Source organism: Pseudopipra pipra, chromosome 20 (assembly GCF_036250125.1).
Source record: "Pseudopipra pipra isolate bDixPip1 chromosome 20, bDixPip1.hap1, whole genome shotgun sequence".
Taxonomy (NCBI): Eukaryota; Metazoa; Chordata; class Aves; order Passeriformes; family Pipridae; genus Pseudopipra; species Pseudopipra pipra.
Genome location: NC_087568.1, coordinates 5,376,729 through 5,402,657, shown reverse-complemented (window position 1 = coordinate 5,402,657; position 25,929 = coordinate 5,376,729). Strand labels below are relative to the sequence as shown.

At 48.5% G+C, this 25,929-nt stretch overlaps 4 protein-coding genes across 6 annotated transcripts in view; 1 reads left to right on the top strand and 3 right to left on the bottom strand.

The window, feature by feature from the left end:
- Window positions 1–7,137, bottom strand: part of PTGES (prostaglandin E synthase) — a 32,519-nt gene extending 25,382 nt beyond the window's left edge. Inside the window, exons 1-2 of one of the 2 annotated variants that reach the window (XM_064676901.1) lie at window positions 5,752–7,137; window positions 3,664–3,705 (exon numbers count right to left, since the gene is read on the bottom strand). The gene's annotated coding sequence lies outside the window, so the exon portion shown is untranslated. The remainder of the gene's footprint in view (window positions 1–3,663; window positions 3,706–5,751) is intronic. The other variant, XM_064676900.1, reaches the window with a different exon arrangement.
- Window positions 7,138–7,150: 13 nt separating this feature from the next.
- Window positions 7,151–11,286, top strand: LOC135425051 (torsin-1B-like). Of its 2 annotated transcripts, none has more exons than XM_064676895.1 (5): window positions 7,151–7,418; window positions 8,607–8,872; window positions 10,113–10,288; window positions 10,596–10,723; window positions 10,881–11,286. In XM_064676895.1, exons 1-5 carry the CDS (start codon window positions 7,232–7,234, stop codon window positions 11,156–11,158), a joined length of 1,035 nt encoding a protein of 344 aa, XP_064532965.1. In that variant the 5' UTR covers window positions 7,151–7,231; the 3' UTR covers window positions 11,159–11,286. The 2 variants fall into 2 exon arrangements, with proteins under 2 accessions (XP_064532965.1, XP_064532966.1); XM_064676896.1 differs by lacking the exon at window positions 7,151–7,418 and adding an exon at window positions 8,302–8,506.
- A 4,009-nt stretch (window positions 11,287–15,295) lies between these two features.
- Window positions 15,296–19,386, bottom strand: LOC135425062 (torsin-1A-like). The gene is made up of 5 exons (XM_064676941.1): window positions 19,156–19,386; window positions 18,691–18,956; window positions 17,149–17,324; window positions 16,930–17,057; window positions 15,296–16,678 (listed from the first exon to the last, which is right to left on the bottom strand). The coding sequence occupies exons 1-5, from the start codon at window positions 19,358–19,360 to the stop codon at window positions 16,428–16,430; spliced, it is 1,026 nt and encodes a 341-aa protein (XP_064533011.1). The 5' UTR covers window positions 19,361–19,386; the 3' UTR covers window positions 15,296–16,427.
- A 1,020-nt stretch (window positions 19,387–20,406) lies between these two features.
- On the bottom strand, window positions 20,407–25,373 carry C20H9orf78 (chromosome 20 C9orf78 homolog). The gene is made up of 9 exons (XM_064676942.1): window positions 25,225–25,373; window positions 24,123–24,182; window positions 23,817–23,868; window positions 23,522–23,592; window positions 23,206–23,283; window positions 22,579–22,776; window positions 21,970–22,106; window positions 21,160–21,258; window positions 20,407–20,732 (listed from the first exon to the last, which is right to left on the bottom strand). The coding sequence occupies exons 1-9, from the start codon at window positions 25,305–25,307 to the stop codon at window positions 20,641–20,643; spliced, it is 870 nt and encodes a 289-aa protein (XP_064533012.1). The 5' UTR covers window positions 25,308–25,373; the 3' UTR covers window positions 20,407–20,640.
- Between the last annotated feature and the right edge of the window lie 556 nt (window positions 25,374–25,929).

Genomic DNA, 25,929 nt, shown 5'->3' with positions numbered 1-25,929 from the left:
TTGGTAAGTGTCCATTTGCAGTCACTTCAGTTCATACTCCTATGCTACAATATCTTCCCCAAAATTTCATCACACGTAAATGTTTAAATTTTTTTTCCTGGATTTTATTTTTCTCTCTTTCAGTAACATAAACCGACCAGAAAGAACCTAGAAAAAAACCCATCAAGCTCTTGGTGGCAAGTCACTAAAGAAGAGAGATGCCTTGGCTGTCCTGCAATGACATTCTCATATCTAAGCCACAGAGATGGACAGACAAGGTGCAGTTTCCAGGGAGCCTCCTCACTGTGGCCTCCACAGAAATCATCACATCCCTCCTTGTTCAGGACACCTCACTGCTGGTGCCAGGGTGTGCTGGCTCCTGTTGCCTGTTGTTCTCTGGTTACAGATCCCCTCTGAGGCTCTCCAGCAAACTGGGAGCCTGTGCAGTCCTTTTGCCTTTGCTGCTCTTTCCTGGTCTTGCAACCAGCTGGTAATACTGAGCCTGGCTCCATAACCTCCCCAGCCTTCCAAGGGCAGCCAGACCAGGCCTGTCTGGACAAATAGGGAAGCTATTACAGCAGCAAATAGGCACTTTCTCCTGAGGAACCTACTTATTCCTCAGTGCCAAACGCTAGAGCTGATTAAAACCAGGCAGAGATCTTTATTCAGGCATGAACTGGAGACAGAAGAGCAGGAATAGCAAAGGCACCAGTTAGAAGAGCTGCTTTGCAAGGCTAATTTTAGTGACCTGTATTTATGGCTCTTCCACAGAGATGGGTGTAAGAGCAGGGTGTTTAGTTTTGCAAACCCCAAGCCAAACACAGCCTCTGATTCTGGTCCAGCCTCAAACCTATTGAGGACTTTTAAATCCTCTTTCACCTAAGGGTCTGAAAGCATCGGATGGGGCTGTCTGCTTAATAACATCACCACCTTATGTGCTTTGGATGAAATACAAGCCACTGGCCACATGAGTGGAGCGAGGGCACAGCATTACTCATGCCCTAAAATCCTCTTCCTGTAGGAATCCTCCCACACCATGTGAGCATCGTGTTTTCTTATTTCATCCAGCTCAAATTTCATCTCCTTCACACAGTTTTTATCCCTAAATTATTATTTACAACAGAATTCTATTTAAGATAGAATATGGGCTCAAGTTTCCCTTATTTCTTGTTCTCTCAGTGAGAGCTATTGCTACACAAGCAGAGAGGCTCACAGGAGAGCTACTCCACTCCAAACCAGCCTGGAGAACAAAACCAGAAAGTAGATCCTGGAGCCCAGTCAAAGACAAACAGGAGCAGTGTCCGGTTTCAGATTCTGGGCTCAATTTTAAAAACAAAGTTAAAAACCAAAGATAGGACTGAGGCAGGTGAAGTTCAACTCTAACAGCATCCCATTTTACCAATGAGCACCTACAGCACAAGGATTAATTCTCTTTCTTGCAGATTTGTTGCCATACATGACGGGAATGCTCAATATTTACACATGTCAAGTTCCCCATCCAGACCGTTCAAACCAAATTACATCCTGGGACAATAAATTCATAATGAAACACAATCTGAATTGAGATGATGATAACAATAATCTTTTTATGGGATCTCTTTCCCCTCTTGTCCATGTCACAGAGAGACAAGCGGAGGAATTAGGAACAGATGATGTGACTAAGCCAGTGCTGCTGGAGATGGGTGACAGCACCTTGATTTGACCCCTGGAGTCCAAATGCAGTTCTCAGATCTAATCACTAAACCACAGAGGATGTCTGCACCAGGAATGTTTAGTTACAAGTCAAAACAAAGCCTAACTGCCAGCATCGATAGCCCATCCGCGGGTCCATCGCTACCACTTCATACATTATTCATCTCGATCTTGCACAACACAGGCCTTGAAATCAGAACCCGGAGGCAATTAGGCGGGAGCAGAGCCAGGTCTGCAGCGAGGGGTGAAAAGGCGAGGCTGGTAAATGGTAAAGCACCTTCCGCACCCTGCTTTGCTTTCCGGAGTTCCTGCCCCGAGGGTGCCTCTTTCAGCTGCCAGCCCAGGTGGATTTGCATGGTCCAGAGGTGGCTGCTGCTTATTTGCACCTGGCTTTGGGTGGCTCCGTTAGCAGAGAATCACAGAACCATTCAGGTTGGAAAAAATCTCAAAGATCTTCAAATCCAACATTAACCCAGCACAGCCCTGTTCACCACTAAACCACATCCCCAAATGCCACATCCACGCCACTTTTGAACACTTCCAGTGATGGTGAACCAGACCATGAGCTGCTGTGTGCTCTTGCCCTGCAACAGCAGACACCCAAAAGAGCACAAAAGACGCCCATCTGAGCCCCAGGGTCCTCTCAGTACTGGTAGTCAACAAGAGTTAACTGCTAGTTAACTGGTACTTAAACTCTTAACAGCAATTCTCTCCAAGCTATACCTTAATATCTTTATTCCTGACACCAAAATATCAGCCTGGAGGGTGTCCAAGACATAAAAGTCTATTTGAGAAATGGACACCTGCTAAGATCACCCAGCTACAGATTAAATCTCTTCTCCTCAGAGCCTGCCACTATGGCAGTTCTGGCAGCTTCTGCTCATATGAACAGAAACCTCTTATATTTTCCCAAAGCCAAAAGGGCTGCCTTCCTCCATCCCTACTCCCTCTGGAGCACACAGTGGCCTGTGGAGGAGCAGAGCCAGTTTGGCTGTCAGGCACTTTAATAACTCCTTGTGCTTGTTCTGAGAAAGACCATCTCCATCCATCATTGCTTGATGGAGTTGATATGAGTGAAAGATCAGGTTCCAGCACCAGGTCTCACTGGAAGCAAAGAAGTGTCCTGCCAGCTTATCACCTTGTGCTTATCTATAAAACATTACATTTCCAGCAAGTTCCCACAGGAGGCAAGAAATGTGAGACTTCCCTCACCCACACCGATGCTGATCGAGCATGGCTTTAAACACGTTCTGTACCTCTCCCACCCCTACCAGGTAACACAACCTGTGTAGCTCCACCTGCTGAAACCCACTTGATATAAGATTCAAAATCACATTGTTTTCCCTCTGCACCACAGCCAAAGGGCACCAGCAGCATTGACAAACCCTGCTCAGTCCCCAGCTGGTCTGGGGAGGTGCTGTGCTGGTGCAGACCAGGTAAAGCTCTGGTCTGGACAACCACTGCATCCAAACCCTGTGGGGTCCTCAGGGCTGGTTATTCACCCTGCTTGTACAGCACAGTGAGTCTCTGCTCTCTGACTGCAGTTCAGGCTCAGGCAAAAGAGATTTGAAGTTGGGCATCTGGGTGGAAAACACTTTTCTCTTATTGTAGAGAACAACCTCTCAATTGCATTTTTCAGAGACAGCAACCAGAACAAAAACCAACTCTTACTGGCATATCAGAATTCTACAAGGGCTCAGACATGATCAAAAGAATTATTTCACATGGGCAGATTTATCTGGACAAGTATATAATGTTTTATTTCGCTCAGATCTCAAGATCACCCATACCTTTCCCTATTGGATTACCCTTTACAGAGCACAGCAGCACACACTGACTCAAGGGACTCTGTCATTCTGTACCCCAGACAAGGATTTTTAAGCCTGCCCAAGGCAAATCATGGTTCAAGACAGAAGAGAATTGCTACACCCTTTGCTGTGAACCACCATGCCAAGAAGAACTTTCATCATCCACAAACCTCAGTTTTCCTACCTGCAAGAGAAGGATGACAGGCTCTTGACTCCCTGGGCGTTTCTAGAATTAGAGAACGTCTGCTCAACATTAATGTGGATTTTGGTGTTTTGTGTTATTGCTACTGTCACTTTATAGAAAGGTCAGTGAACACATTCCATGAGTCAGAGCCTTTCCACAGCATTAGTGTAGCTCCCAGACCTTAGCCAGGCCCTGTATTTGGACAAAGCCCACCACAATCCCACTCTTAAAAGATTCCAATGTACGTCAGTGTGGCAGCCCTTTCCTGTCACTGCCTCATCTCTGTGTTTAGGGTAAGGAGCACTTGGAAGATGATGCTGAAATTAGAGCGGGGAAAGAAAACAAAAAGAAACCACATATACAGAGGAGGGAAAAAAATGGTAAAAATAAACCAAAGTCCCCTCAGAAAAACCATTAGAGAGCATCTAGCCAGAGTCAGAAATGGAGGGAAACTGAATGTAGGGAAAAATGAGTCTCCCAGCTCTTCTTCTCCAGTTGGAAACCTTCAGCAAGAACCTCTTGACAGCCCCTTGCTCGTGTCAAAGAGCAGTCATGTTTCCAAAACTCTTTCACATAAAGAACTTGGAAATATTGAGGACCTTATACATTCTCCAACAAAAATACAGACTTTTTCTGGGAAAAACATTGATTCATTGACCCTACAATTCTTACCTGGATTACTTACTCTTGCACTCCCTGGACTCAAGGCAGGGCATTTCTAACACCCTGTCCCCTGGCTGGAGACATTCCTTGGCTCGCCAGCCAACTGGGAATGGCTGCTGCCTTGTGATTGGAAAGCCATGCTAACCAGCCACATCCCAAATTCTCTAGGCTCTCTGCTGCCCAAAGTCCTGAGAATGCTGACTTTAAACCAAGCAAACTGCAGGTAGGTGACAAAAAATTTCAACACAAAGAAAGCGGGAAAAGGCCAGGCAAAACTCTCCCCTGGGACTTATCCTCTCTCCTCATCCTTAAATACTCCATCTCTGCATCCCTCATCTCTGCCACACAGACAAAGCCCCAGGGTGCCTCCCCCACCACAACAGCTTTAGCACTCTGCATTACTTCCTGCAAACACCATATCCTCCTGCTACCCAAATCCCTCCCTTCCCTCTCCCTGTAACCCCCCTACCATTGTCCTTTCCTCACCTTCCCACCACTGCTGAATAACCCCCTAAATCACAGACACCCCAAGCCCATTGCACACCGAGCACCTTTCCAAAGTTCTTCTCTGCTAAAACATTTTCGGTACCTTCAGTCTGTGGTAGTTGATTCAAGATGACCTGCTGCTGGCTGACCACCCCCACCCTCTGTGCTGGTCAGGAGGGCAATGAATACATGACAGGGTGCCAGTTCTGTGCCCAGGGCACAGAAGGGTGTTGAGATGAAACAACAAGGTGTGTTCATCAGCACAACACGACAGGCAGCAAGACACTGCACTGTGGACTGTGTGTTGCAGGGTCTGTGCTCCACTTGGAGCTTCCAGACTGCTGTTCAAGGAAATTGCCATCAATGTCAGCCTCACCACCACTATTAGACATCTCATCCATGTCCAGGCCCAGCTTGAACCCATTTAACTTGTAATGGATAATGAGATAACAGCATGACATGTTGCAGCTGAAGATTATTTAAACACCCATCTGGTACCTGTTATGCAGCATACGTCCTATTGTTGTATAGGAAATATATGCCACCTCCCTCCCACATGGAAAGGAGATCTATAGATGTGTCCCATGCTACCCCTTCTTTTTGCACAGATGAGGTAATTCTCATTCTCTGTGCTGTTTCTATCATATTTATCATGCATTTCCCATCTGTGTTTTGGGAGATGCAGTCCCTTCCAGGCTGGTGAGACTTTGTGAAAAGACACAAGAGCACAATGAAAAATTTGCTGGGGATGTCTCCTTGCTCCCTTCACACATTAATCAGATGTGCCATCCAGGTTTTGAAAGGGGGGACATAAACCGTGACATTGATTCCCCCTTTGCAAGACACACAACTTGGCCCCACCCTTTGTCCCAGAGGGATTTAAGGGTGACAGTTTGTGTTTGTGGGACCCTCTGTTTCTACAGGGGAAGGGTGAAATACCTGCTGAAGCCTGTGAGGTGAGCAAGGCACCCTGCTTGCACCTTTAATTCAGATGGACAGACGAGACTCTGCAGATCTCAGCTAAACAGCCTCGTTTCTTTATCCAAACTCTCCATCTTCCTCTGGCTGTTCTCAGTCCCCTGCTGAAATTGCTCTCCGTGAACCCTGCTCAGCCACGTGGCGGGGTTGTTGTGTATCCCAAGAAATCACGTTTCACAACACAAGTGGTCAGCTCTGCAGATGTGAGTCCACCCTCCTCTCTCGTCTGTTTTTCTCAAACGTGACTCACTTCTCTGCAAAAAGTTGTTCTTCCCTGTAAATCCTGGACCAAACCCTGTGTCTGACGCCCCATCTAGCGTTCAGCATGGACAGATGCAGGGGGCACCGGGGCGCCGAGGAAACAGGTGACTGGAAAATTCCCAGCATTTTTCACCGGTATTAAACCACCTTCGTGAAATTATCATTTGAATTGTCTCCAAGAGAGCTCGGACAAAGCCCAGGCAACACGGAATCCTGCATATCCCACGGCCAATTCCTTCCTCTGGCCTCTCTGCAGCCTCTGGGTGAAATAACGGAGAGATGGCTGATGGAAAGCCCAGGAAACCCAGCTCCTCAGGTGTCAGCTCCCCGGCAGCCCACCCTGCGGCTTGGACCACAGCTGGGTAAATTACTTTGGAATAAGAAGCCAAAGGTCTAAGCTGTGCCCACCTCAAGGCTCGATGGCAGCTGACAGCGTGGATTTTCTTTAAACAGGTAACAACGGTGCTTTCTATGAGTTTGGCAGTTGGCAGCACAGGGCACTCGTTCTTTTTTTCACTTCAGATCCTGAGCGTGTATTTTGAATACTGCACAACGCTGCTCGGTGTTTTTTCAATGAGATTTTACACATTTTTGCATAAAAAAAAAAAAAGTGTTCGCTGAGAAAATAAAAGCAGTTTCGGTATCTGTCCTTCTCCTCTGCAAACACACTTTTTTTGGCGGTGAGGGGGGGGGGATTCCGAAGTTGCCAGGACAAGAAAATCTGCTCTGAGAACCTGGTTTTATTAAAACAGCTTTCTGACACGTTCAGTTCTGTGAGCAGCAGAGCTCCAGGCACTGCTACGGAAATCCTTGGGCTGTGTGATGCTGAGTGACACCCTCTTGCAGTTAAGCCCAAAACAAGCATCTCAATGTTCTCCGTTAATCACTAGCCCAATTAGCACCTTGGTTAAGATGTAGTGAGATTCCAGTCCTGCTTCCCTCAGAGCTGGGATTGTTCCGATGAAACTCTCACTCTGCCCGTGCAACGGTCTGTTCACAACACTTTCGTTTCTCCAGGAGCAGTGCGATAAGTCTGCTAACTCATTAACACCTCCAGCTTACAGGAGACTTGGCTCCCAAACTCCTGAACAGCCCCGGGCTCCACGCTCCAGGAAGTTTTTCTGCAGTTTCTGTTTTGCTTTCCTTTCCTGCTGAGCCGGGCTGGCGCTCACTTCCCACCATGAAGCTTCTGAACGCTGCTCTGATCTTTACTCTCGTGCCCACTCTGACGCCGGCTTTTGACCCTCTCAGCGTTTCAGTCGTTGTGGGGGGCGCTGCGGTGGCTTGGCACCTCCTCTCCTCTGACTCCTGGCTCAAGTGCCGTTTCCAGGAGTGCTGCAATAGGAACAACACTCTGAACTACACAGGTAAGGCAGTGGCAAGGGCTCCCTGAGCCAAGTGGTTCCTTCCCAGGGTGGTGAGAGCTTCTTTTGAGGGGGTTGTGCAGAGACAAGAATTACCACCCACAGTGTCTCTAGAAGGCGGGGGCTGTATTAACCTAATATATCTTATTTCACAAGTGGTCACGTACCCTGCTTCTCACAGCATTTTCCTTGCTGGTGTTTTGGTTTATGTTGGCGTAAACTGTGCTGGTTTTGTCTGGGATAGAGTTAATTTCCTTCCTAGTAGATGGTGCAGTGTTGTGTTTTGGATAGACTATGGGAATTATATTGATAGCACAGTGAGGGTTTTAGTTGTTGCTGAGTGGTGTTTATACCAAGTCAAGGACGTGGCAGCTCCTCGTGCTGCCCTGCCAGCGAGGAGGATGGAGGGGCACAAGAAGCTGGGAAGGGACGCAGCCAGGACAGCTGACCCAAACTGGACCAAGGGATATTCCAGACCACAGAATCACAGATGCATTTAGGTTGGAAAAACCCTTTTAAGTTCACAGAGTCCACTTCTCCATCAGCCTGCTGATGCCACCAGCAGGGCAGTGAATGCCATTGATGGACCTCATCAAGTGTATAAACATCTAAAGGGGGGTGCGGAGAGATGGAGCCATGATTTTGCAACAAGATGACCCGCTGTGGTCCTTTTCCAGCCTGACTGATTCTGGGATTGAAAGGGTGCTTAAAGATCATCTAGTTCCACCCTCTGCCACGGGCAGGGACACCTTCCACCAGAAGGGATTCCGGGATTCTGGGATGTTGGGGTCCCGGCACTCTGTGAGGGCGGCCTTGCCCGTCTCAAAGATGGCGGCGGGGCCGCCGCGCGGGGCGGGGCTGGGCGGGCGCGCAGGCGCAGTGGGCGGCGGGCCGCGCGCGCGGGGCCGCCATGGCGCCGTCGGTGCCGCTGCTGTGGGTGCTGCTGCCGGGGCTGGCGGCGCTGGAGCCGCTCACCGTGGGCCTGGCCATCGGCGTGGCCTCCGCCCTCACCGGGTACCTGTCGCACCCCAGGTTCTACTGCAGCTACGTGGAGTGCTGCCCCCGCGACGGGCAGCGCCTCAACGCCACCGGTACGGAGTGGGCTGGGGGGGTGCCCCGCGCTCGGCCGGTCACCGCTCCCGGTGCGTGTGCGGTGACCGGCGGTGCTGAGCTGTCCCTCTCCCCCCGCAGCGCTGAAGGCGCAGCTGGACAGCAGGCTCTTCGGGCAGCACCTGGCCAAGGACGTGGTGCTGAAGGCGGTGCTGGGCTTCAGCAACAACCCGAGCCCCAAGAAGCCGCTGATGCTGTCGCTGCACGGCTGGGCCGGCACCGGCAAGAACTTCCTCAGCCAGATCCTGGCGGAGCACGTCCACCCCGCGGGACTGCGCAGCAAGTTCGTCCATCTCTTCCTGGCCACCCTGCACTTCCCCCACCACGACCAGGTCAAGCTCTACAAGGTGAGGAGGGGCCCTGGTAGAGGGGGTTGTCCTGCACATCCCCCCAGCCCAGATCCCTGGCAGCTGGGGGGGTGCAGCTGGGTGTTCCAAAGCTGGCGCTCAGGAGAGACGGAGGGGGAAGTTCATGCAGAAAGTAAGAGGAAAAGGCACCAAAAAGCCGGGGAATCGAATGTGAGATAATTTCCTAGCGCCGTCCTCTCACCGATGCCATCTACTGATTCCTGTGCTCAATGCTAGGAGAGTCCCAGCATCTCAACTGAATATCCTGGCTGGAATGGAATGAACCTTCTCTCTAGCCCCTGCAGGGCCATATTCTGCATTTATGGCTAAAGCAGCGTTGATAATGCAGCAGTGCTTTGGCTGTAACATAAATGTGCTTGCACAGCCTCAAAGATGCTGGTTTTCCACTCATATCAAGCAGCCTGGAGTGGACAAGAGATTGGGAGGGGACACAGCCTAGACAGCTGACCCCAGCTAGCCAGAGGAATGTTCCATACCATATCCTGTCATGCTCAGCAATAAAAACTGGGGTAGAAGAAAGAAAAAGTGGGTTATCATTGGCTTCCAAGGGTGCCCAGCTCTAACTCTGGCTGGGCATTGGTCTTCATGTGTCAGGAGGATGAGTGATTCCCTTTGCTTAGTTTTTTCCTCTTTCCATCACCTATCAAATTGTCTTTATCTTGACCCAGTGGTTTTCTCACTTTTATTCTTTGTTCTCTCTCTCCCATCCTGCTGGGGTGCCTGGCTGGGGCAACCCACCACACACTGTGCAGTGAGAAAGTGCAGCCTGCATCAGAGGTTTTCCAAGGGACTTCATTCCTTGTCATTGGAGAATTCTTATCTTCATGTTTTAGTGTTTGAAGGAACCCAGAACTGATGTACTGATAGATGTTCTTTCCGTATGAAAGATGAAACTGACTTTTTTAAAACAAACAAAAAGATTTCTCTAATACTTTCCATCTCAGCCCCGTTTTCATATCTTAGCCCTACACAAAGCAGAAGAAATTAGGAAGTCTTTTTCTTCTGTCAGCAAGAAAAGAGTTCACATTTAAATTCAGTGTGACACGTCAAAGGGATCAGTCCCAGAGATTATGGTCCTTTCTTTGGGAAAAAGTACAACCAGTGAGTGTGGGATGCTTACATTTGACAGGGTGTCCCCAGAACCTGTCACATGCAAGAATCTTGCAGTACAGCCAGAAAAAACCCTCGTTTTTCAGTGGTTTTCAACCTCTTGTTCCAGGAACAGCTGCAGAACTGGATTCGGGGCAATGTCAGTGCCTGCCCCTCCTCTGTCTTCATTTTTGATGAGATGGACAAAATGCATCCAGGTGTCATTGATGCCATCAAGCCATTCCTGGACTATTATGAGGAGGTGGATGGAGTGTCCTACAGGAAAGCCATCTTCATCTTCCTCAGGTCGGTGGCACCTCTTTCTGTCCTTTTGAGATACTGAATTAAGTGTTTGTTTAAGATGGTAATGATATTCCCAAGGGACCTCATTCAAAGCATAGCAGAGGGAACCACTCTGAAGGCCCTCTGTGCAAAGACAGGCACTGATGGCTGTTTAAAGAACTGGAGACTTGCCCTGAATTTTGGAGTGTAGGATTCTGTTTTTGTGATTTGTTTGATATCAAGATTAGCAATACAAGTAGTTGGCTGCAAAAGAAATTCTGGTTCAGCTGTGTCTGTGTTTCAGCACTGTACATTTTTCTTTTATGACCAGCAATGCAGGTGGTGACTTAATTAATAAAGCAGCTCTTGACTTCTGGACAAGTGGAAAGCGCAGGGAGGATATTCAGCTGAAAGACCTGGAGCCCTTGCTATCTCTAGGAGTCTTCAACAACAAGAATAGTAAGTCACTTTGCCCTGAAAAACGGGCAATTCATTCCTCAGTGGCTGAGACAAAAGTGCTTTATGAATTCAGCCAGGCCTGCGGATCCTGCTAAAGGCGGGATCGAGTTTAGAGAAACTCCTACCTGTGATTATTTTCATTTCCCAACTCTTCCAGGTGGACTGTGGCACAGCAGCATCATCGACAGGAACCTCGTTGACTACTTTGTGCCCTTCCTGCCCCTGGAGCACAGGCACGTGAAGATGTGTGTCAGGGCTGAGATGGCCGCCCGGGGCTACGCCGTGGATGAGGACGTTGTTCAGGCAGTGGCTGATGAGATGACATACTTCCCCAAGGAGCAGAAAATCTACTCTGATAAAGGCTGCAAGACTGTACAGGCCAAGCTGGATATTCATGAAGACCTTGTGATGGGAGATACGAGAGCCAGGGGTTGATTTCCCCTCCCTTCAAGTTTCCAAAAGCACTTTCAGAGCTTTTGGAAATCTGTGTATTTGCACTTCCGCTTTTTTACTGTTGCAGGGAGTATGGTGAAAATACCAGAGTGAGCTCTGTGGGCTTTGTAGCTTTTTTGTGTGTTTTTGGTTTTGGTTTTTTTTTAACTTAGAATCATAGAATTGTTTGGGTTGAAAGGGTCCTTAGAGATTATCTTGTTCCACTCTCTGCTATGGGCAAGGACACCTTCCACTAGATCAGGTCACTCAAAGCCCCATCCAACCTGGCCTTGAACCACTGTTCATCTCTGAACAATCCAAATATTACCCCTTTAGTTTTCTTTTAATCTGTAGAGAATTTCTGAGTGTGACACACACCCTGCACTGGATAGAGTCTCTCCTGCTTTATTCTTCCAAGTGCTGGGATTATTAATTCCTTTTTCCACAAAAACTAGACTAGAGCAAAGGAGAACAGAGAAATTCTCCCTTCCATGTACCTGGTCCTGTTCATGTTCATAGTGAAATGGAGGGATGTGTGATGTGTTCAGGACTATGATCATGTCTGCAAGGGTGAACTCCTCGTTGCACTAAGAAGATGATATCGTGGAAGTCTTCCTGTCCTTCCAGTAGATTGATGCTGTTGTGGCTTCTACAAACAAGCATTTCAGGGATAGAAGGGCACGAATACAGGTAGAGGCTGAGCTGTGGCATTATCCCAAATATCCTGCTACAGAAATAATGAGTCATAATGAGCTCCAGCAAATCTGTTATTAAATAATAGAGGGTGTGGGGAAGGGAAGTAATTGCCCCATGTTTCTTTGGGGAGAAAGAAATTATTAGAAAAACTTTATATTCATTAAGGGATCTAAGTGAATTTGTGACTCCAGGTCTTCCTAAGCAGAGGGACCCATCTGAGGGATCTGTTACAACATACTAGGCCAGTCTCCTGTTCTTAATCAGAAAAATCTCTCATGAGGATTTGACTGTTACAGCTTGCCAGGTTAATCTGCACATTGGCTCCTGGGCTGAATCTGTAACATCTTTAGCAGTCCCTCTGAGCTGCACCCACTGGTTGAGGTGTAGGTAATGCTACTCTCACCTTACTTGGAAGACAGTTTGATGGAAGAAATTATTTTTCATAGTGTATTTTTATGCTGAAGTCTAAACAACAGTCCCCTACCTCACTAGTTAAGTATGTTTTATAGTAGCTTTTGACATTAAAGAATGCCTTTGTGAAAGGGTGAGTGATGAGTTAAGAAGCTGGGAAAGATCAATTTAACCTTCACCCACTGGGAAGGCTGGGGTTTAAAACTCTGTTGCAAGCTTTAACTCCATCACCCATCATTTATGGATCAAAGAGTGTAGTGCAAGACAGAAGTGCCTTTCACTTGGTTGATTGTACTGTGGATTTTAAATTGGTACAAGGGATTGGGCTATTTTTGTGCTGCAGCATCTACTCCCTCACTTGTACTTAAACTTCCTTTAAGAGGTGGTGCAAAATTACAGGTCTCATTGCAATTGTGTTCATTCAAATCACAGCAGAGAGCTTAGCATTTATGTTAAGCCCTAAATGAAAAGTGTCAATTGCCTTTTACAAGCCCACATTGAGTTTGTGGACTGCTGGCAACCTGTTCCCACTGATGCAATCTCCAGAGCCAAACTAGCGGGCCATTAACCTTGGGACATTGGACTGTCACTTCCCAGTGTGATGTTTTGCCTGTTAACTGACTTACTCCTAGTTGTATGTGCTGCATCCAGTTTCACTTACTCCATAAAATACTTGTGCCATGTCAAAACACTAACTACTGTACTGCAGTTGAATAAATCCTAAGTTACTTTTCTCTCTTGGTTTCATGATTTTCAGCTATAGGAAAGTACTTGTTTATGCAGTTTGCAACCAGCTGCACTGCACATATCTGTTAGGCTTCCTTTATTCTTAAAAAGGTGTTTATGACAATGGATAAGCAGATTAAATAGCCTGTTGGTATTCAAACATGTTGACTCATCCAACAGCACAGTAAGGAATTCAGCTGTTAAATACAGCTCGGTAGAAACAAACACCTATGAAAAAGCCTAAAGGTCTCTGCCTGCTCTGCTTCCTGGCTATTAACAGATCTCTCACTGCCAGGCACTGCAGGACAAACACACCTCAGGTAGCTTGTTTAACTATTCCTCCTCTGGCTGTGTCTGCAAAGTTGTCAGTCAGTGTGGCTCTTCCCCTCTCCTTGAGCTGGCAAAGGCATGATGGGACTACAGGCTTCCATCCTGTCTTCATGGGCCAGAGCATCTGCAGCCTCTGGAGCACTGAAAAGAAGCCAGTGTGTAAGTGACACCTCAATTCAAGTGAGGTAGAGCTGGCAGACACACCTCACAAGAGTCAGTGGTTCATGCTGCTGTGAACCACGTGCTGTGCTCCAGGGATGCACAAGGAAGTGTTACAGGGGCTGCATGGGAAGCATGAGCTGTCTGTTCACCAGGACTTTGCCCTGTGCTGCACACGCGACAGCTCCGCTGTCTGACCACAGGCTCCAGGGCCAGGCTGCCTGTCTGCAGGAGAGCAGAACTCCCTGCATCCCTGCATTCTAACCAGGGCCAGGCTGCCTGTCTGCAGGAGAGCAGAACTCCCTGCATCCCTGTGTTCTAACCAGGGCCAGGCTGCCTGTGTGCAGGAGAGCAGAACTCCCTGCATCCCTGCATTCTAACCAGGGCCAGGCTGCCTGTGTGCAGGAGAGCAGAACTCCCTGCATTCTAACCAGGGCCTGGCTGCCTATCTGCAGGAGAGCAGAACTCACTGTATCCCTGGATTCTAACCAGAGCCAGGCTGCCTGTCTGCAGGAGAGCAGAACTGACTGTATCCCTGCGTTCTAACCAGGGCCTCTACATGAGCACAGCATGAGACCGTGGAAGGTTCCCTGCAGAAGGCTGAACTAAAGCAGCAGCTGTTGGTGCTGGACTCTGGTAAGAACAGAGCTCAGTCTCGGTGACTGCTGAGCTGCTCTCACCTGGCCAACAGATACCTGGGCATCACATCTTTCCCCCTGTTGGATGTTTTTCTTTAAGTTGCCTGATCCAGTTTCAAGTAGTCTATTAAACAGAATAATGGCCAAAGTTACCCAGTCACAGCAAGAAAAACAGAGTGAAGACCTTAGCTCTGAAACCATACAGTCCACAGGGGAGGAATAACGATAGGATCGGAAGGATCAAATATGGGAGTGACTTCAGGCACACCTATTTGTTTTACCCAGATGGAGATGCTCCTGGCCAGGTCTGCAGAATAGAAGAGAGATTAAACAGAGGCAGCTTCCACCCTTTGAACATCATTCCTACACCTCCAGAGGAAGCTTCCATCTACCCAGAGTCATTTAGGGCTGTGATATAATGAAATACTGGCTACCAATCTATGTCAAATGCTCATATTGATGCTGCAAAGGCACACAAAGAAGTAAGAGTACTTAATGCTGGAAGAGCCACAATACTGCTTGGTTGTACTGTTTCTTTTGAGGACAGGGTACCAGACAAGTTCATCATTATTAAATCTGCTTTTTTCCATTAGCCAGTTTTTGCTGTAATGAGGAAGTCAAAGAAACAGATAAATGCCTGAGTTTGAAGCACTCATTTGCTGACAAATACTAGGAGTGGTAATTTAAATATCATACCCCTTCAGAGAAGAACTGGAACAGCAGGAGTCTTACTGGCCCTTTTTTTTTAACCCCTTGCAGAGAAAAGCTTCAAGATGCTGCCACTGAAAACCCAGGTGGCTTCAATTAGAGCCTGCAAGTGTTCAGGCAGTGGCACCACAGTGGGAAGAGATCAGCAGGGTTTTAACTGGTCTCCAAGTCCATCCTTACGATACTATTGAGCACACACACATCTAGGAAGTTTGCCTCTTAAAAAAACACGAGTGTTATTAGCACTGATGGTCCAGAAGTGCAGTTTCCACTCCAAGCTCCATTTGTTTCTCTGTCACCAGGTAGCAGAGTCACATCTCCTATCTATGCCCTTTGAACTCAAAAAGGGAGATACCTGTGCTCAAGCAGAGCACTGAGGAATGTAGTGTGCTGTTCCTGAACATGGAGCAAGTTTGTGCAAAATTAACATCAGATCACTGAATGCAAAGAACACCAGAAGGTAGCTAAGAAATAAATTTCTGATGAGAAAAGTTTATTTTGAACAGCAACTGGAATGAAAAAAGCCTCTGCAGTGCTCACATTCAGAAACAAGTCTGACACCCTTTGCAGTAACCGGTTGACACATTTTGTTTTCTTTTCAAATGCCTTCAGAGTTGTCTCCACCCCTGTCTCACAGGCACACAGTATTGTGAGAAGATAAAAAAAAATAGGAAATCCTGCATACTGGCCCCTGAATTTGACACATAGGTGAAGAAGAGAAACCTCTTTTCCATTTCCATGGCTTAAAATTTAATCTGTACACGTTTGCCATTACATTACACCCTTTCCATGAAGCTGACTCACCAGTCCAGGAGCACACTGTTCTCCCTCCTGAGAGCACCCCTGGGAGAGAGCATGCTGTGGGCAACTTTATACATAAAAACTAACCAAAAATAGCAACTAATTACACTGATGTGGCAGTCAAGGATTTTAACTCTCTTCCTTGTAACATTAAGTCTGCTCTCTGAACAGTACTCATAACAAAGAGTTTCATATCCTTGGTTTGACACACAGAAGACCAAATTATACCACTGTTTTGAGAAAGACAATGGCACTACATGATATTGGATAGAAGAGCCTAGATTTTTTAACTCCAGAATCCCTCCCCCCCTTATTTCTACTAGACCCAAACTGTTGAAGGAGAAAAGACACATATTCCATTTTAATGCATATTCCCACACAGGACCAACGAAGCCTTTCACAGACAAAGGAACTTTGATTAAAATTCTCAGTATTGTCTAGAGATCATCCACATCAGAGCAAAATCCAATTAAAATTAGGTCATAGTCCTTCTGTACCTGCCAACAGTCTGCCAAATGGTTCCGATGATCAACTCATGATCCGAGGAGTCTTCAGCCCTGTCAGACACTGACCCAGGAATTCCCAAAGCAGTTCTTTCTTACCTTGACAGCACAAGGCTGAAGTGCTCAGGAGCTGTGACTGGTGACAGAATAAAAATGCAGAGGCACTGCTGCTTATTCACATACCAGTTAAAAAATATAGTGTTCCTTCTTTTAAAAAGTACTTAAAAAATGAAATGTCTCGGGTCCTCCACTTTGTGATTAAGTTAAATTTGCTTCTTTGCAGGTTGTAGCAATAAAGCATTAGAAGTCATAGTAATAATCCAGCTTTGCATCCACAGTTTTACATCCTTTATCTGAATAAATTCTCTCCTCTCTGGGAAAGTAGGTCATCTCGTCGGCTATTCTGGTTAAAATGTCTTCATCCACAGCGTAGCCACGTGATTCAACCTCAACCCTGACACACATTTTCACATGTTTGTATTCCAGAGGCAGGAAAGGGATAAAGTAGTCAATGAGATTTTTATCAATCAAAGTGCTGTGCCAAAACCCACCTGCAAAGGGAAAAAGAGGCTTGTTACTGCTCCTCTAGTTCAACACTACGTGGAAGAGGCACATCACAGCCCTCTGCTGCACACCAGCACTTCATCTCACTGCAGGCCCCAAAACTGCATCGTGGCTCCTCACAAGCCAAAAACTGGAGGCCACATCGAGTAGAAACCAGGGCTGTAAAAATGCAGCTAAGTACAGTCCATCCCTTTTGTGTAACCTTTACCCTCTCAAAAGCAATCCCAGCTTTACTCACTGTTTTTGTTGTTGAAGACAGACACAGACAGTGCATTTTGGATGTCTGTGAGCTGTATGTCTTCCCTCGTCCTCCCGTTTCTCCAGAAATCCAGTGCCACCTCTGTTATCTTTTCAGCTCCTGCGTTGCTAAATGAAGAGAAAACAGAGATTGTAGCTGGGGGTAGTTTTAAAAGGGAGCGAGTGCACAGAGCTGCAAACCTGAGAAGGCACTTCTTACCTGAGGAAGATGAAGATGGCCTGTCTATAAGACACCCCATCCAACAGCTCATAGTAGTCCAGGAAGGGCTTGATTGAGTCAATGAGTCCCGCGTGCATTTTATCCATTTCATCAAAGATGAAGAGGGATCTGGGACAGATGCTCACATTTCCCCGGATCCACGACTGCAGCTGGTCCTGAGTGCCATGAAAATGAAAGATGCTGGATGAGTTTGTGTTGAAAAGACACAAAATAGCACTTATGTTTACTGAATTTTGCCCTGAAAGAGTTATTTCAGTGGTTTCATTTTAATAGCTCTGTCTTCTTGACAAAAAAGTTGTAAGTGAAACTTTTAACAAAGTCTCATGCTGGTTCTGAAAAAGGCACCAAGAGACAGGATGGGACAAGCAAGAAATCTCCTTGTGAGAAAGATATTCCTATATAAAGCAAAAATTAAAGTGCACAGCAGGACAAAGGATGGGTCCCACTAAGGAACAGCTACACAAAACAAAGCTCACTTAAGCATTGCATTTTTCCTCTCACCTAAGTGTTGCATTCGAGATCATTAATGAATTAATTGGGGAAAAAAAAGGGTTGATCTGTCTTGACTATTTTCATCACTTTTTTATATTCACTGTTTACTCAGTCCCTGAACTGCAGGTGTTAAGTAGCAGTCACTACTGGTAATAAGTAGCAATAGGTTTCTCCTACTGCCTTGGCTTCCCAAGTTTATTCACCTCAAAACAAATGCAGAAAAGCTTCCATTTTATTTTAAAACAGCTCAGCTACAAGAAGGGGAAAAATAAGCTGTAAAAGAGGAAATAGCTATTTCCTCCATTTAGAAATCAAGTTTGTAGCCCATCCTGTTCCCATTTTTAATATATACAAGCTGAATATAAACATGCAGTACTACAAGACAGTGGTACTCATTCAAACTCTGCTGTTAACAAAGTTAGAAAATATGCATTTGAGCTACTCCTCCGCAATATCTCCCTGCCCACAGAACTGCACTGACCCCACAAGGTGACACAACAACTCCAAGTACACTTATCTGTACCTCTCTGACAACGTAATATCTTGTGATTTCACTTTACAGCTGGGAAATGGATCCACAGAAAACTAAACAAGCTGCTCAGTGTGCAGCAGAACTGACAGAAAGGTACACCAATGCCTCAGAGATCAAACTTCAGCTTGCCGTGGTGCCTGACACACCTGGAGGTCACTGGGTTGTTCCCCAGAGTCATGAACTATTAGGGTTTTTTTGCAGTGCCCACCAACATATCACCTAACCGTGAATCACGTTTATCCTTAACTCTCTCTACGCAAACTGTAGAATGAAAATTAAACCGCATCATTCTTCCCTAAAGAGAGGCTCAAAATACATGAAAAATCTTTACAGTCACGGGAAAACCAGACCTGATGGATGTAAGGATTCACCTCGTTCTGTGCTGAAGACTCCAAAACAGGCACAGGATACATGTTACTGCACAAAATAACGCCTAGGTCAGTAGTACTGATCATGCCATGACATTTATAACCCAGGGCAGCAGAGCACACTCTTACCTTGTAGAGATTGATGCTGTGAGCATGAGGAAAGTGCAAAGTTGCAACGAACTGATGGACGTATTTACTCTGCAGGCCTTTTTTATAAATGCTCTCGGCGACGATCTTACTGACAAAGTTCTTGCCTGTCCCAGTCCACCCGTGCAAGGAGAGCGCCAGGGGCTTTTTGGCGTTGGTATTGTTCAAGAAGCCCCTCACGGCTTTCACAACCACCTTGCTCACCAGGTGCTGCCCGAACAGCCTCTTGTCCAAGGTCTCCTGCAGAGCTGGATGGAGAGACCACACGGTGAGCGGTGGGCGAGGGGTCACCCCGCGCGGTGTGGCGGCCGCAGCCCCGGGCAGGGGGCAAAGGGCCGGGCCGGGCTGGAGCGGCGGCCCCCGGGGAGGCTCTGCCCGGCTCCCGGCGCCGCTGCCCCCGCGGCGCCCTCCCGCCACCTCCCCTCAGAGCCCGCCCTGGCCCCGCACCGGCGGCGGCGCGCTGGTCGTGCCGGTGGAGGCAGCACTCCCTGAAGTAGCAGTAGAGCCGCGGGTAGGAGATGAAGCCGGTGAGGGCGGAGGCGGCGGCGCCCGCGATGGCGAGCCCCAGGCTGATGGGCTCCACGGCGCCGGCCGGCGGGAGGAGCAGCAGCAGCGCCAGGGCCGCCCGCAGCGCGCCCCGCCGCAGCTTCATGGCCCGCCCGGCCCCGCCACCGCCCCGCCGCTTCCGCCCCTCGGCGCCGCTTCCGTCGCCGCCATGGCGGGTGTGGGAGAGGCGGGGCCGGCGCTGAGGGGCGGCCGCCATGTTTGGGCGGGAATGGGCGGGGCCAGCGCTGAGGGGCGGCCGCCATGTTTGGGCGGGAATGGGCGGGGCCGGCGCTGAGGGGCGGCCGCCATGTTTGGGCGGGAATGGGCGGGGCCAGCGCTGAGGGGCGGCCGCCATGTTTGGGCGGGCACTCGCCGCTGTCAGCGGCTGCGCGGCGGCCTCGCGTGGTGGAGTTATTAAATGTTACACTCTGTGGCCGTGTGTTAGAGTCATGGAATCATAGAGTGTTAAGATCGTCAAGTCCAATTGTCAACCCAGTACTACCACTGTAACCCCTACACCACATCAGCAGCACCCAGATGCAGACACCTCTTAATCCAGGGTTGGTGACTCCACCACTTCCCTGAGCAACCTATTCCAAGACCACCCTAACGTTTAAATTTTTTTTCCTAGTATCCAATCTAAATCTCCCGTCTCAAGGCTCCCTGTTCAAGGGATCTGCCTGCACAGGCTCAGGGACTAAGTCACCTATGGCCAGGCTCTGGGACAAACTCATCCATACCCTGGCAGACACTTTTCCCCTTTTCTGAAAAAAATGCAAAATCTGATCTTGTCCCTCCTCACCCTGGTGTTGCCACTCCTGAGTTGACAGGACACCCTGGCACCCACAAACCATCCGCAAGGATCCCAGAGGGAAAAATGTCACTTCTAATAACTTAAAAACACTTTTGCTATTTTCAAAGTTACAAATCTTCACTACAAGTACCCACATTGCACCTCCAGGGAAGACATGGTGCAGCCAGCTGTGGCCTCTGCACCAGCTATATATTTTAAATATAAAGCTCCCAAGAGCTTTACATTTATAAATCAAATAGTGCTGCTGCTTTTAAAGGATCTGATTTTTTAAGAGGGTGAAAAAAATCTATAAAAGCAAGTTTGTTTTCTCACTAAAAAATGCCAACCATGAAAGCTCATTTTCCATTATAAAACTATTTATAAGAACATAGTTATATACAAGGTTTCACTGACCAAAGAGTTCACAATCATCTGCAAACTGATTCACTACAAGATCACACAGGAAAAGCTTCATAAGTAACATCAGCACGTGAAGGTAGTGACTCTTCTCAAAATCCCTCGCAGGTCACAGACACAAAATCCTTTATTAGTGGAAAATCCAAACAACTCAAAAGGGCTTCAGTCCATGTTCATTAGTATCGCCTGTTCATCTTCTTGAACTTCTCATAGTGATAATCATCTGTGGCTTTTTCATTGAGGGGACGTTTGCGATTTGGAGGAGACCCTTCAGAAGAGAGAGAGGGAAATATTATTTCCCTGTCCTTTGACAGAAGACGTCTTAACCCCACCACTTCCCTTATACAGCCCCTTGCTATGTAAGGTTATTGCTTCAGCTGTCACTGCTCCCCAGCCTTACACCCTTTGCTGTTCTGGCTTCCACCAAACCCTTCTCAGACAGCTTTGCCAACATGCTTGAGCTGTGACCTTCACTACTCCACCCCCGAGCATCTCTAAAAACATCCTCCATCCAGAGGGGCTTCAGGTGTGACCTGGCAGTGGCACACCAAGCGCAAACAACCAGCTCTCTTGGACTTGGATTGCTCCATTTCCCTCCTAGCTCAGGGCATCCAGAGGAGGTAAAAAGACCCAGATCCTTTCTCTGTTTCCCTGAAGAGTTTCAGTGTATCTCCTTACAGCCTTTCAGAACTTACGCTCAGGTTCTGGTCTCTCAGTGTCCCCCACTCTCAGGGGACGGGGCTTTGGCTCCTCTTTGTTCCTTCGCACTGGTGCGTTCAGCTCCTCGTGATAAACTGAGAGAAGGAAAACATCAGGTAAGGAATATTATCTGGAGCACTCTTATGCAGATGGACAAATTTCTATGGCATTTGTTACAAGTGATCTTTAGCAGAAACAACAGCAGCTTAGAACAACCATTCTTGGAATTGGGTTTCTATGGATAATCAATACAGGCAAGATGGGGTACAGCAAATTTCAGTAGCACTATTTCATCAGAAGTGGCCCAAACACTCTTTACTTCCTTTAGAACACACCAACCTGACCCCCAGTCACCCCTGTGAGCATGGAATGACACAGCAGAAGGCTGCCTTTCCTCCAGATGGCTGTGGTATGAGAGGCTCTCCAGGAAATTAATTCCCTTCTCCTGTCTAGTAAGGTCTGTGGCCACCTCTCTGCTCTGGCAGCCTAAAACATGGACCCTCTCCACTATAAACCACCATTTATCATCCCAGACAGGGCAGGCATTTCCAACGCACGCTCAAGGCACAACTTAAAGAAAACAGCTTGAAATTTATGAGTTGCTGCCAGCTGGGAGTTCAGAAAGTTCAGCCATGAGAATGAGCAATGAGAGTCCCTCTTCTTGCTGACAGGAAGAAGAAAAAGACCAGGCCAGATGTGGTCTATATGAGCATCCCAGGAAAAGCAATTGTGGAGCTGCTTGTGCCAACACACAGACTCTGCATCAGACTGTCCCAGCCAGGTCAGGAGAACTACATAAGACTTACATCTGTTGTGCTGCACATAATTAACAGCCATGTTGGTGGGAACAAAGGAAGTTTCACTGTCTTTCTTCTTGTTCTGCTGCTCTGCCAGCAGCTTGGCCTTGGCCTCTTCAGTTGAGATGATGTTTTTTATTTTTGCACTAGAAGAGAAAGAAAGAAAAAATACTCATAGTTAGAAGGGGTAGCAGGCACAGAGGTGCTAAGTGGATGGGTTTGGGGGGTAGTAACAGCACTGCCATGGTACTGTTACATGGTACATGTGTTTTTGGAGAGAGGAGGCATTGCTATAGAAACAGGTGCTTCGTTTCAAAGGCAAAAGGGAAGCTCCCATCTCTGTTCATCCTTTCAGTGCAGGGCACAAACGGGTCCTCCAGAAAGCTGCCAGAGTCAGGTCACAAAAATTAAGAGCCTTTTCCCACAGGTCACACAGTGGAGCTGCACTGAGCCCTGTCGCTGTGCTGTGCTAGTTACCACACTAATCCAAAGCAACTCTCAGTCCCACCCCACAGCCAAACTGGGGCTGTGTAATCCACCCATAGCACTGCTCTGCCAACCAACAGCTGCTTATCCTGGAAATTCTGGCCACAACCCACAGATCTGTGAACCACATACTCAATTCCCAGGTCCACTTCAGGAATGCCGCTCAGCATCTGGTTGGACAGCATCTCCTCAGTCTTCTTGGCAGAGGAGACACGGATGTTCTCTGGCAGCTCGTACAGAGAGTCCTCGGCGTTCTTAAGCTTCACCTTCTGCTCCTCATTCTCCACAATTCCCTTTCTCTTCTTCAGCTCAGTCTCGATGTACTTCATCCTAAACAGCAGCACGTGAAGGACACACAGCATTTAATTCTGTGCCTGTACTCCATCCCAGCCCTGCTGAGCACAGCTGCATCCCTGTCCTGAAAGCTGGGACAGAAGAGAGTAATCTCTCCAAAAGAACTCAGCTAACATCAACAGCAAGAATTAATTGTCCAAGAAACAATCAGATCCTCCAAGCTCTTTCACAGCCAGCAGGGAAGGCTCCCACTGGGATTTAATGTCAAGCTGGCTGGTTGGCACCTCCCAGCTCTGTCCATGAAAAAGCCTTCTCAAGTCTGGCATGCAGGAAGTGAAAGGGTGAGGGAAAGTTTCAGTGAGAACTGGCAAGATATTCTGGGAGTACTCAGAATCCAAGACAGAAAATGTAAATGGTGAGGGACTACCCAGGCCAGTTCAACACCAGAGACACAGCACAACTCACATGTCAGCATCTTCATCCCGCCTGTTGGTTTCTGCTGAGAAGGAAGTTCCCAAGTTCAGATCTTCCTCTTCATTAATCCTAAGTGGAAACCACAATGTTTACAGGTTTTGGTGGGGGTTTTTTGTTTGTTGTTTGTTTTTTTTGGGAGGTAGGTGTGGTGTTTTTTTTAAACTAATTTAACATGTTAGGGTAAAAATAACTGGCCAAACTGCATTATATTAAACTCTCTAAAGTGACATGACATCTGGTTAGTTCATTACCAGCTGTCATTTAACACTAGTCCAAAGAGAGATTTTCAGAGCTCACATGCACCCACCTGTCCTTGCCTCTTTCCTTCAGCTTCTTCATGTCCACCATTCCCCCAGATTTTATCTTAAATGGGTCATCCTGTAAACCAAGACATAACAAGAAACCCTGAAGCTTCCCCCTAGTTTAATGCTAATCTTCAAAATCTGGATGAAAGCACAGAAAACATTTAGGAACTGAGCTGTGACATCAGTCTCACCCCAGGCCAGACTCACACAGTCACTGGATAGACCACAGCAATGTCTTCACACCATCACATCTTAGCCCCGAAGTGGGGCTAAGTGTTGGAAGAGCCCAGCACTTACCACAAGTGTTGCTTCTTCTTGCAACTTCTCTCCCACAAGCAGAGCTACAGCACTGGTCATGCAGATAAGGAAAGAAAACGGAATTCAGTGGCAGGAAACATATTACCAACAATACTGCATTGCTTTATCCTTCTCTAATTCTCCCCCTCTTTTCCACCCTCAGGCTTTAACATGGAAACTGTTCTATCAGGAACATGGTTTTGGCAGTACCCAACATGTAATGGTTTGTATGGAAGGAGGCAGATGACGAGAGAAATTCACTGTTACATCACACCCTCAGACAAAGCACAACTTCCCATCCCTTACCTCACCCCATTGGGTCGCTTTCTGAGGCTCTGAACTTCTTTGGCTTCCTCAAGTTTTAACCTGAATAAAAAAATACATTTGACTTAGTACTTAATGGCTTGGTTTTAATTAATTATTTTGATTTTCCGCAGTTGACACAGAATTTTCTAGTCAGACTTTGCCCTAAACCTCTGCATATCAGCATCCACTTTTCAGGTTAAATAGGTATTTTCTATTTATTTGAAAAATTCCATGTATTTAAGCAATCAGAAAAAAAATCCTAACTAAGGCATCTGCTGGATTTGTCCCTTCCAGATGCCTTACCTCAGCTAAGGAAGGAAGCACCTAAATGTTGAAAGGCTTTAAGAAGTCAGTTTGGGAAGAACAAGCCAAGACACATCAGTTTACCATCAACTCTGAAGAAAGTTGATGGTAAACTGAAACCCCAAGTGCCTCTCTCTAAACTGACAGGCATCCTTAACTTCTGCAGACATTTAAACTTTTCCTAATGACACGTCTTTCAATACCTGCCAAGAACTGTGCACCATCAAGTATTTTTCAGATATAAAAAATAACAAGATCTTGTCAGGGATGAAAGAATCCGGGGATGAAAGGGACCCTCTGTGAGTGCCCAAGAGGATGACGAGTGAATGTCAACAAAGAGGCAGGTGCCCAGCAGGGACAGAGGGTCCATGGGGGTCAGAGTGGCCCTCAGTGTTTCCAAGTGCAGCTTCCAGGGCTGTCCGGCTCCAAACCCTCTCCTCTCCTGGCCGGAGCACCCGGGGGATGAGAAGAGATGGACGAGACACCCCTGGGAACGGAGCTGCCACCCTGGAGCGGCCGGAGACGATGGAGAGATGAAGTGAGACAGCCATGTAACGGTGTGACGTGATGCTGTGACGCAACGACCACATCACACAGTGGTTCAACACAATATGACACGACGCACCCTCTAACAGCACAGCCGTCGGTGACGATACGGCGATATGGTGACATGACACCGTGTCGTGACGCGCCCGGACGCGGCACTGCTGCACTAAGGCAGACCCGGCGACCCGTCCCCACTCCCGTCAGCCCCACGACCGCTGGGCCCGGCCGGGCTCCCCGCCAGCCCCCGACCCACCTGACCTCCTCGGCGAGCTGCTCGTCCTCCTCCTCCTCGTCCTCGTCCTCCCTGCGCCGTCGGAAGGACTTCTTGGCCGGCATCGCTGCGGCCGCCGCGACAGGACACAACACGACAGGACACGACACGGTCCCCACAGCTCAGCTCCGCTCCCGTCGCGCCGCGATGACGCCACAGCGCCGCGACGAAGCCGCGCGGCCCCGCCCCCCTGCCAGCACCGTGTCCGGGCAGGAGCCGCCCGGGAGCCCCCCGTGTGCCCTCCCGGGAGCGGGGCCGGGAGCCCCCCGGGCTCTCCCTGCCTCTTCCGAGGAGCCCCTGTGTAAGTCACGGGGGGCGTCCCGTTCCTCGCAGCCCCGCCGGTGGCCGGTGCGTGTCAGGGGAGCGCCGGTCCCACACCCGGGTTTACAGCCCTTGCAGCGGGCGGGACGCGGCTCCTCCAGCCCCGGCCGCCCCCCGTTCACCGAGCCGCGCTGTTGGGTGCCCCGGCTGAGCGAGGGGCTGAGCCCCGACCGCCCGGTGACGGGGGAGCCCCCGGGGCCCGCAGGGGCAGCGCCACCGCCCCTCCGCCCGGCCCGTCCCCGCCCCGGCGCAGCCCGGCCCCCGCTCCTCCCCCGGCCTGCGCGGCCCCGCCGCTGCTCCGCCGGCTCCCCGCGCTGCCCGGGGCCCGCGGCCCTTCCCGGCGGCCCGGCCTGGGGCGGGGGCGGC

Excerpts from the sequence above, each read along its gene's own strand:
- C20H9orf78 (XM_064676942.1), bottom strand. The coding sequence starts at position 25,307 with ATGCCGGCCAAGAAGTCCTTCCGACGGCGCAGGGAGGACGAGGACGAG. Across the intron at positions 23,869-24,122 it reads AAGCGACCCAATGGGGTGAG|TGCTGTAGCTCTGCTTGTGG; the intron begins GTAAGGGATGGG and ends CTGCATGACCAG. Across the intron at positions 21,259-21,969 it reads TTATGTGCAGCACAACAGAT|TTTATCACGAGGAGCTGAAC; the intron begins GTAAGTCTTATG and ends TCCTTCTCTCAG.
- LOC135425062 (XM_064676941.1), bottom strand. The coding sequence starts at position 19,360 with ATGAAGCTGCGGCGGGGCGCGCTGCGGGCGGCCCTGGCGCTGCTGCTG. Across the intron at positions 17,058-17,148 it reads GCCATCTTCATCTTCCTCAG|CAACGCAGGAGCTGAAAAGA; the intron begins GTAAGAAGTGCC and ends CTCTTCATTTAG. Across the intron at positions 16,679-16,929 it reads TGTCTTCAACAACAAAAACA|GTGGGTTTTGGCACAGCACT; the intron begins GTGAGTAAAGCT and ends TTCCCTTTGCAG.
- LOC135425051 (XM_064676895.1), top strand. The coding sequence starts at position 7,232 with ATGAAGCTTCTGAACGCTGCTCTGATCTTTACTCTCGTGCCCACTCTG. Across the intron at positions 10,289-10,595 it reads GCCATCTTCATCTTCCTCAG|CAATGCAGGTGGTGACTTAA; the intron begins GTCGGTGGCACC and ends TTTTATGACCAG. Across the intron at positions 10,724-10,880 it reads AGTCTTCAACAACAAGAATA|GTGGACTGTGGCACAGCAGC; the intron begins GTAAGTCACTTT and ends CAACTCTTCCAG.